Raw genomic sequence first — 11171 nt, 5'->3', positions numbered from 1 at the left:
AAAAAAATTTACATAAATCTAAAATAAAAAACGTTAATTTATATGAATAAAAAATATATTTAAGAAAAATATATACATGGATATATTTTGTGTAATTTATTGAGAAGTACAATTGACTGCAGGAGTGATGTGACTAATGTACGGACTTTATGTTGACAGGTGAGTTCGCAAAACATCGAGAGAGTTGACTAACTGACACCGTCCTTTAGGCTTTATGTGTGCATTTATGAATGGTACGTATACTTCACTAACGGCGTCAAATACCACTGCTGCACTGCTTCTTCGATACTTGTGAATCTAAAACACATTCTCAGCGTCCAATAATTTCAATCTCGTGGGTGATGAAATGAAAGAAAAGAGAAAGTAAAAAAAAAGTATGATAGTATATGTTTATTTAATTGAAAATAAAGTTTAAAAAGTGGATAGAAAAAAAAATTGGAAATAAAATACCTCCAGAGACAGAAATATTTATTGAATTAAAATATAAATAAATTTTAATTAACTCTTTTTATTCAATGATAGTTACTCCGCCACTTTCCTATTAAATAGTTCTCACTTATGTTAGTTTATTTAAAATTTTATTTATTTATTGTGAGGTTTTTTAATTATTTATTTTAGAAAATTAAAATGTTTTCACCAAATAACTTTTTTGCTTTAAAAGGTGTTAAATTACCAATCAAATTTTCATTTTATTTTAAATTTTTTTATTTTGAGTTTTAACTTTAAAATAACTTTTAATCATTACAAAAGGTGAGCATAACCTGCTATTGAGATTTCATACCCGTGAGTAATGAATGAAAATCAATTCATAAGTTATAATAAACTAAATAAAAATATTCTTTAAATTGATACTGTTTTTAAATTAAATGAAAAGGGTAAATATAGAGCCACCTAATCATTTTATAAATAAGCTTCTTTCAAAATATCCTTTTCCACCAATCCGATATGCATGCTCTCTGTTCATCCAGACAGACCTACAAATCAACACGCAGTTGAATGGATAACTCAACTATATAGGTTTGGTTCAGCAAAATAAGTCGTCGGTTGATTTAACATTTTCTCTATTTTAAGAAAATTCCACTTCATATGATTCCATTTGTTCCTCCATTTATAGGATTTAAATTATAAGATCAAGTTTTTTCATAAACTAGGGCAAATTCAGTCCACAAAAGAAAAAAAAGAAGAAGAAGGAAACAGCTTCGACAGCTTACAAGTAGCAGCAAGGCTTTCATATTTTGTTTCATTTTTATATAGTATGGCAAGAAATAGTTATGCGTGTGCTTAATAAGTTAATACGTTGATTTTAGATTTCCCATTTATAAATAATAAATAAAAAAGGACTTGAACTTTGTTAGTTACGAATAATCAAATCCCACCATCGACACTAGACATGAGAAATCAATTATCAATCAAATCGTTGTATTAACATTTAACTATTGGAAGGATACAAATAACAATGTAATAGCTTGCAGAGACAAAACAGGGAAAGGAGAGGTGGTGAGCCAACTCATGTATGCCTATAACTAATTAGCTACACCTACACCATTTAGATTAGACTTCATGTTGCAGAACTGCATGATAGGCTGGATAATGAATTTATTTTTTAAATATGTGATTATGAATATGATTTTTAATTTATGTGAATAGAAAAATATTTGTTAAAAATATTCTTTTCTTAAATATTTTTTAGTACAGATTAATTTTTTATTTTTAACCGATGATGTCTTAATTAAAAAGAAAGAATAAAGATGAGAGTTGAGGAAAGAGAAATGAGTTAAATTATATATTTTATTTTTTAAATAAAAGAAACTTTATGATGATGATAATGAGAACTTTACAGGGAAACCTGCACCCTTAGACCTGGCCTTTTCATGATCATAAGAAAGTCTGCATTTCCTTAAAATGTGTTAAGCACCTGAACGGCTGAACCTTTCAGACTTCGCCATTACCGTATTGGTGAAATGTCAACATTTCACGGCTCAGTTATTTTTTATTTTAGTAGAAACTACTTTTAATCAAGTTTTATCACAGCGTTTTGATTTATTTTTTTGATCTTTTTTTCCGTATAAATATTAATACAAAACCACAATGGCACATGCAATCAACTTATTTCATAAATGAAAATTGATATATGTTTTATTTAGTTGAGCACTGTACTTCTCCATCTACCTTAAGATATTTGGGTTTTATGTATTATTTTTCGGATTGTGAACATATATAGTTTTGCTGTACTTAAATTTATTGGTTAAATAAAAAAGTTACTGTTATGTTTATATAGTAAATTTAAATTCCCACTAATAAAAATAATATAATCTCACCAGATGCTCATTTTTCAATAATCGTGTGTTTTTAAAACACTTTTTTACTTTTCTTTCGGTCGTTTTATACTTCATAGAATTTAATCAAGAACAGATCTCATACTCAAATTCTTATTGAGTTGAGGAGTCAAGGTTCTCTAAAAAAGCCTCTGAAAGTTATTTTTACCTGTATTTAATAGTGTTCTTTATGCTTGATGCAAAGGGTCTTTATGGATATTAATATCATGTATGTCAAGGACTCTCAAAACATTTCAAAGTTGGAACACCCACACCTTATATATGAATTACCTTAGGGATATGCTGAAGTCAGTCAAGTGTCTTAGTGTTGACTGGACTCCCCAAAAATGCAAATGACTGAAGATGATCATATCATTGTTCTTAATTACTAGCTGAGGGTAAGAATTATTAGCTTATTTTTTTAAAATTATTTTAATTAATTAATTAATTAAATTATTTGGTTTTATTAACTTATTTTTTTAATTGGTTTGGTTTTTTTCTCACAACCAAGGCATACTAGTCCACGATTGCAAATATTTGCTCCCAATTTCAGGAATAATATTCATCTTAGAGTAAAACCTCTATGGATGTACTTAAAAATGATTTAACACCTTTAAGGTAAACTTGATAACCAAATGGATCAGTTTGCAATATACGTTAAGTTTATGAGAGAGGTCTTGAATTTAATTTCTCGTAAAATACACCCTTGAGTAGAAACAAGAAACTTTAAGTGCATCTAAACCAAAGCCTATGCATTAATTATGGTGGTTGAAAAAAAAATGGTAAACAAGATATATTTAAATTCATCATTTACTTTTTTTTCTTAGCTTTATTGTTATATAGTGCATGCAGTGACTTTTTAATTAGTGTTATGTAACATGGTTTGAGGAGAATGAGCCAATCATCCGAAGAATCAAGAATCTTCAACCACAAGGGTTCACGATAGTGACCACACCTATCCAATATGCTTACCACAATTTGTAAGGGACAACGCACTACAAATTGGATGCCTACTGTGAAGCTTTTGGTTTCAGTTGTAATGTTTTTAAGGTATTTCTGGTACCCTCTTTCTAATACATTTTCATATTTGGCTGATAAAAAAAAAAAAAAAGGGAAAACGCCCTAATTGGATAGCTAGCTAGACTCACGTAAAAAAGTATTTGTTGTTATTGTGGGACACTTATTTTTAATAAGGTGTAACAACATGCACAAGATATAACTCATATGCGTGGTACTCATCCGAATCCATCTCGACTTTAACGAAAAATACTCAAGTTGATCGGGTATAGATTTGGATTTGAGAATTACCCGATTTTGTTAAATGGAATCGGGATGAGGATGTCATTTTGTTAGTTTTGTAGACAAATGTGTTAATGAATTTATTGATTTATAAGTAGTTAAAAATAAATGTGTAGCAATCAATTTTTTTTCTTCTAAAATTATATTTTTAATATTTTTTTTATAAAAAAAATTATTTTACAAATTTGAACCGGAACGAGAATACTCGATACCCATCGGATACAAAAATGAGATAACAAATTTCAACATGTGAAATATCTGAAACAAATATGAAAATATGTTGACGAATATCTAATACTCGATACTCATTCTGTGTGCCTTTGCCCCGTTGACATATCATGTACAAAGGAATTAGACATAGAAAAGAGGATAAGTTTTTTCATATTGGAGGGGGGAGGGTTCCATGCATGAATGTTGTCAAGTATGCACTTCTTTTATTTATATATCAAGTTCTTTTAAACCTTAGTTTATATATATATAAAAGTGGGTGCTTGGAAACCCATCAAATATATATACACACATATCATTAAAAAAACCATGTCAAAATCGATCTTTTACACTAAAACATGAACCTCCTACTTCCAATATATGTGCGTAAAACTTGTGTAAACGTGAAAACAAACACATAATAAGTTTATCTTTTACGAACCAATTGAAAAAAAATGCTTTCATCAATGAAACATGCTAAACTGCTCACATGAGAGGAAAAGGTTCAGAAGAGTTTATAGATGAACCCTCTCGCCAAACAATATTAGGTTTACCTCAAATCACATATAATTAATTTAATTTAATTTTAGTTAAGAATATATAGGAACATTTTAAGGTGAGATCGTTTCGGTCTCAAACTAACATATATACGTTATAGAGATCTCTTTAGATCCTTGAAGGTGAGAGCAAATGTGATCAATGGAAAGATGAAAGGACATATATATGATATTGTTAACTTCAGTGCTAGTTACTAGTATCTTAGAGTCTCTCACTTCTATCAAGAATTTTAGTTTTTTTCAATTTTTTTTTTTTTGTCTATACACATCTTTTATGAGAAACAATTTTGCTTAACTTCGATAAATCATTAAGAGAGATAAAAAAATTTCTTTAAAGTATTTAATATAATTCTAAGTTAAAATTCAAAAAATTTGCTTAACTTGGATAGACCATTAAGAGAGATAAAGTTTTTCTTTAAATATTTAATATAATTCTATATTTAAAAGTTAGAACTCAAATTTAATTACTAATTAAATTAAAATAATTGTGTTTAGTACGCAGATAAAGTTCACATATAAAATTCAACAACCATTATTATCATCATCGCCTCATAAAGGTCACAATTAATGGTGATCACTTTGATTAAGATTATGTTGAAGATTTAAGTATTTAGTTTTTATTTTATTTTATTTGTATATTGTAGTTATTAAATATTATAATAATAATTATTATTATTTACATATATGATAATTTTTATCTATATTTTTATTTTTATAATTTTTTCTATATTATTTAAATAAATAAAATAAAATTAAAATTGATAGTTATTTAGAAAATCACAAAAATCCATCCCTGACGATGAAATTGCCAATAATGGTAAAGTCATCCACAAAACTCATGGAATTTTTATCATGCATTTATTGACTATCCAGTCGTGGATATCGGTAATTAGTAATTACGGATAATTAAGCCATTGATAAAGTTAGCTTCATTTTGGCCACTGAGAAAAAAAAAACGTGCTTAGTTTTAACAGCTACGCGAACGTTAATAATATATCACTAAAAATTGAACACTACTGATGATTTTTTTGCTATTATTGACAGTTTTTACCTGTTTGTAATTATGAACTTTCTTATAGTAATCATGAGTTTGGTTATCCTTTATGGTAAGAGACTAAGAGTATTGATTAGAAAAGTTAATAAGTACTGTAAAAAAATTCATTTAAAAATATGGTAAAAGTATATTATGGTAAGAGTATTGACGTACGTACTTGATTCCAAAAGTTACCCTGCAATTATATAAAAATTACTCTGTTTCTTATAATAACTTTCGTATAAAAAAATAAGTCTCAGCATAATAATTATTCTAATTCTTTATGTATAATAATTGCTCTCTTTGTGCTGTTTATAATGCTCAAATTAAAAGTGAAATTTATTTATTCTATTTATATTTCTTAAAATATTAATGATAAACAAAAAAAGTTATATATAAATTATTATTGATAAGACTTATTTTATAAAATTATTATTCTTTTTTTATTTTTTTTTAATTTTCTTTAGTCTTATAAAAAAATCAGGATGATAGTAATTGTTACGAGACAGAAGAAACAATAAATTACGGACAATTTTGGTAATATCAATGACTTTTGACTGCAATAGTTACGAACTTTCTCGTAGTAATTGTGAATTATGTTATTTACTATTTACTATTATAAGAATAAGTATCAAGACTTTTATAAATAACTTGTTTATTAAATTTACTATAAAATTACTATATTAATAATATTAATTTTTTTTGTCGGCAAAAGAATTAATGATATTAAATATATATTTTCACTTTTATTTCTTTAACTATTATTCTTAAGATAAATAAGTGATTAAAAAACATGATATCATTATACACCAATATGGGCACCTAGGTTTGAAGGTTGAATGGGAACGATTTTGTTCCGTTTCATATCAGGTCAAATCACAAGTTCTGTTTAGTCACTGCCAAATACTACATCATCAATGGAGGGTTTCAAATAAAGGCTTGACAACCTTGATTTCACTTACAATCAATTACCCTTTGTTTTGGCAGCTAAAATATTTACTTCTTCGGAGGACAGTTTGATCTTTATCTACAAGTTCAATAAACGAAGAGGTGAGAGGTTTAGGAGTATATAGTTAGGTGTCATTAAGCCATGCCCCAATTGGCAAATGTCGACAATAACGTGTCTAAAACAGCTTTGTGCCATAAGGGGTTCTAACGAGACTAGTTGATAATTATCCTCATGAGTAACCAAAGTTACAAAAACCCATTAAAGTTGATGTAAAAGAAGAGTTCAAGTCTCTAATGTATGAACCAAAACAAAAAGTTTTCCTTAATATAAAAAAAAGGTGCTAATAACGTTGGTGGTGGGTCAATTACTACAGTGTTTAGCTTGAGCATTTTCTTGGGATCGATGAGGATTAAAAAAAGACAAAAAAAAAAAAAGAAGAAAAATCAGACACCCAACCAATGGCCGTTATTCAATTCAATGACTAGAGCTCAAATTAATAATTTATTGTTATGGTAATTAATGAGGTACAGGGATGGAATGACGAATTTACCCTTCCCTGGTGAAGGACTGGTCTATGTGTCATGAACATCACAAATTCCCACACCATTAATATCAAACGCCAACGAAATGGAGCCCACTACGGACGAACCAGATTATAGGTATCAAAAAAAGTTGGCTCAGCTACTTAATGCCGAATCACGGTACTTACTTACATACAGCTCATTGAAACTCGTGAGTAGTAGTAGTAATTCATTTCATGCACATTTCAACCAACCAAATAAATAAATTTATAAAATTTGAATTTTGAATAAATAAATAAATAAAAGGAGAAAGTTAGAGAATGAATATCTTATTCAAGGGGGATTTTTGCTTTGTGGGAAAAGGGAAAAGGGAAAACTGACGAAGATTAAGGCGAAAGGGATGAATCAGAGTAAACCATGAATGAAGCTCTGTGCGTGCAAAGGCAGAGATGGAGACGGTTCTCGATCTCACACTGTTGCATGGGTCGGTGACCATAACGTGGGAATCAGACAGTGTTTGCACAATTCCAAGGAGGGAGAGCGTTGACTTGTTACTGTAGTTAGCAACCTCCACTTGCCAGTTACTTAGCCCATGTTAATCCCAAGACCCCCCCCCCCCCCCACCACCATTTTTTTTCCCACCTTTTTTACCCGGATAATAATATTCCCAACTATAGTCAAAACCCTTGTGTCTTTCTAGGATTTAACGTGCTTATGATATTATTATATACACCCCTTTTGGACTGTGTTCAATTTGGAAGCAACAGCCAAGGCTTTTTTTCCATTGAGGTGCTCTTTTTGGGCTCCCCAAACAGAAAATTAGAAATTCACACATATAGGTCAAGACATAGATAAATACTACATGGTGGGGAATGGAAATAATAGAAGGAATTAAAAGAGGAACATGAAAAGGGTCTCTGAATCTAATCTATTTCTTCTTCTCCTTTCCCCTTTGTAATCGACTTTCATGCTCAGAAGCGTTTCGTTTGTCCTCTAAAACCCACATACCATCAACCAAACTCCTAAAGTGATATCCAGAAGAGTGAGAGAATGGTTACTGGGTGGAGAAGAGCGTTCTGCACATCCATCCCCAAAGACAGAGAACCCAAAGTGTTAACAGAGAAACAACAACAACAACCACAACAACAGCATTGCGAGAACACCACCACCACCACCAACAACAACAACAATAATCACAGTTCCAAGTTTGGATTTTTCTCCAACCCATCAAGACCCCGGTGCGAGTCTCAGCCTTCATCAACCCCTAGCCTTCGATGTCAAACCACATGCTCAGTCCCAAACAGCCCAAAACTTCAATGCAAAACAAAAACTCCAAGGTTGTTCCATAACTCCAATCCCTCATCCCCCAAGTCACCTTCCAGCTTCTCACTTCTCAAATCCACCCTACGCATATCCAAAGTAAGCAACCAAAGAAATTAGTAGTTACAAACTTTGATTCTCTACTTAACTAGTTTCCTAAACCCACCAACTTATGTTATGCTTGTGCTTATGCCTATTAATCACTTTATAATGGTTGAATTTTAATGGCTGTTTTCTTTTTTCTTTTTGGTGTGTGCAGAGTCGATGTGGAATCTGTATGCAGAGCGTGAGGAGTGGGCAAGGAACTGCAATATTCACAGCGGAATGCTCTCACACGTTTCACTTCCCTTGCATAGTGAAGAAGCACCCGATCGTCACGTGCCCCGTGTGCAACACAAGCTGGAAGGAGCTTCCTGTGCTCTCCATCAACCACAACAACGACAAGTGCGACAAGAGAGGATTCAAGGTCTACAACGACGACGAGCCTCTCATGTCTCCAACTTCACTCTCTCGCTTCAATCCTATTCCCGAGTCCGAAAACGAAGACGAAGACGAAGATGATAACATTAAAACGGAGTTTAAGGGCTTTAATGTCAATCCACTTTCCAATTTACCGTCCTCTCCGGCAATTAGGAGGAACCTCGAGCTATCGTTGATGCCGGAGGTGGCCATTGTCGCCGCCAACCGAAACTACGAGAGTTACGTCGTCGTTTTGAAGCTGAAGCCGCCGCACCTGACCAAACCGGCGCGTCGAGCTCCAATTGATCTCGTTGCCGTGCTCGACGTCGGCGGAGCCATGTCCGGCAACAAGCTCCGCCTCATGAAAAACTCCATGCGGCAAGTGATCTCATCGCTCCGTCCAACCGATCGTCTTTCTATCGTCGCATTCTCCGCCGGATCCAAGCGGCTGCTTCCGCTGCGGCGTATGACCGGCGGAGGCCAGCGGTCAGCGCGTCGGATCGTCGACGCCCTCGCTGCGATTGACCGAACACGAGAAGGAACTCCGGTGAAGAATGATGCTGTGAAAAAAGCCGCGAAAGTTCTCGAGGACCGCCGCGAGAAGAACGTCGTCGCGAGCATTGTAGTCCTCTCCGATATCAAGGACTCGCACGCCGGGATCAGTATCCACAAACCCTCGCTCGTTTCCACCACACGCCTTACTCACCTTGAAGTGCCTGTCCACGCGGTGCGGCTGGGAGAGTCTCCCCACGCGCTTTCCGACGACGCGCTCGCGAAATTCGTGGGAGGTTTGTTGAACGTGGTGGCTCAGGACGTTAGGATTCAGTTAGAGGTGGTGTCTCGATCACGCGCCGTGGAGATCGCGGGCGTGTACTCATTTTCGGGTCGACCCGTTCCACTCGGGTCGTCGGGTTGGATCCGTCTCGGCGACCTCTACGTCGAAGAAGAGATAGAATTGCTCGTGGAGCTCAAGGTACCTGCAGCTTCCGCTGGGTCCCACCACGTTCTGACCGTACGATCTTCCTATCGGGACCCTCTCACTCGAGAGCCTTTAAATCCCGTTGAGCAGGCAATGCTCGTTCCCCGTCCCCACGCCGTACGATCATCGTGCGCCAGGATCGAACGCTTGCGGAACTTCCACGTCACCGCACGAGCCGTCGCTGAGTCTAGCCGGCTCGCGGAACACAATGATCTCACTGGAGCTCATCAGTTGCTCTCCTCGGCTCGCGCGCTTCTCTTGCAGTCAAGTGAGCCGGATGAGGAGTTTCTCCGCTGGCTCGAAGCCGAACAAGCCGAGCTTCAACGGCGCAGGCAAAGGCAAACACTGAGAAACAGTCGCGTTGAAGAGAAGGCTGAGCCGCTTACGCCGACTTCGGCTTGGCGAGCCGCTGAGAGGTTGGCTAAAGTGGCTATCATGAGAAAGTCTATGAACAGAGTTAGTGACTTGCATGGATTTGAGAATGCCAGATTTTAGTTGTAATTTTTATTTTATTTTTGAAATGTATTATTGTGCATAGATTAAAAAAGAAAATATTAAATAGAAAATTGATTTTTAGAAAATGATCATGAGCCAGGGAATGATAATCGGGACAAGGGGTACTAGACGGTTAGAACCTTTCTGGGAAAGAAAGGAAGCGATAGTGATAGCAAAGTGAACCCACATGAGTTGATTGGGCAGTGTGGCTGTTTCTTCTCTTTTGTCCTCTTCTTCCTCTTGTAATTTTCGAAAATCCCATAATTCATTTATGAAAAATAATTACATCGATACATAGAGTATTCAGAGAATAATTTTTTTTTATAAAAAAATAGGTGCTTATTTTGTTCCCAAAGACCAATTAATAATAGACGCAGTTGGTGGGTCTAATCTACAGAATGCGATAAAAATTAATAGTAAACTTTGTTTGGGTGCATGAGCTGTTAGGGCTCTTAGTGAGGTTAAAGTAGCAGAAGGGTTGGGGCCTGGCCTAGTACTTGTTACTGGTTACAGATCCTGACAAAGGATAATGCCATGCAATGCAAGTACTTCAGTTTTACTTAACTTGGCATTACTTAGCTTTAATCTTTGATCTGGTTTTACGAATTTCAGCATGGTGGGGGGGTTTGTTATCCTAATTCCATCCAAAGCCAATGCATGTGAGATTTTGTTCGGTAATCTGACATTGTATGGAATCTTTACTCTTTTCTATTCCCATGATTATTTCTGAACAAAAAATATATCTAATGAATTAGTTTAAAATTAATTTAACTTGGTTAAAAGTTAAGAGTGTATTGATGGAGAGAAATACAGAAGAAATAGGATAGATTTCAATTTTTTTACATTCTAATTTAATTTTAATATTTTTTTTAACCAAACACACTAGGAGAGGAAGAGATATGAAAATGCTTTTAGATAATTATAGTTTTAGATGTGATAAATTTTGAAGTTTTATTATTCTTTTAAGTATTAAATATTTTATTAAAAATTATTAAAACAAATTATGTAATTTAAGGAGACATTAAATAAATTTTTTT

The 11171-nt window shown here is 33.8% G+C and overlaps 1 protein-coding gene across 1 annotated transcript; it reads left to right on the top strand.

Moving 5' to 3' along the window:
- The first annotated feature begins 7569 nt into the window (after window positions 1-7569).
- LOC100794888 (probable E3 ubiquitin-protein ligase EDA40) lies at window positions 7570-10205 on the top strand. The gene is made up of 2 exons (XM_003517085.5): window positions 7570-8300; window positions 8461-10205. The coding sequence occupies exons 1-2, from the start codon at window positions 7932-7934 to the stop codon at window positions 10132-10134; spliced, it is 2043 nt and encodes a 680-aa protein (XP_003517133.1). The 5' UTR covers window positions 7570-7931; the 3' UTR covers window positions 10135-10205.
- Window positions 10206-11171: the final 966 nt, after the last annotated feature.

Source organism: Glycine max, chromosome 1 (assembly GCF_000004515.6).
Source record: "Glycine max cultivar Williams 82 chromosome 1, Glycine_max_v4.0, whole genome shotgun sequence".
Classification (NCBI taxonomy): domain Eukaryota; kingdom Viridiplantae; phylum Streptophyta; class Magnoliopsida; order Fabales; family Fabaceae; genus Glycine; species Glycine max.
This window is presented reverse-complemented; position numbering and strand designations above follow the sequence as displayed.

What these genes read in the sequence shown, in the direction of transcription:
- LOC100794888 (XM_003517085.5), top strand. Translation starts at nt 7,932, where the DNA reads ATGGTTACTGGGTGGAGAAGAGCGTTCTGCACATCCATCCCCAAAGAC. An exon ending in CCACCCTACGCATATCCAAA is followed by an intron (nt 8,301 to 8,460) that starts GTAAGCAACCAA and finishes TGGTGTGTGCAG; the next exon opens with AGTCGATGTGGAATCTGTAT.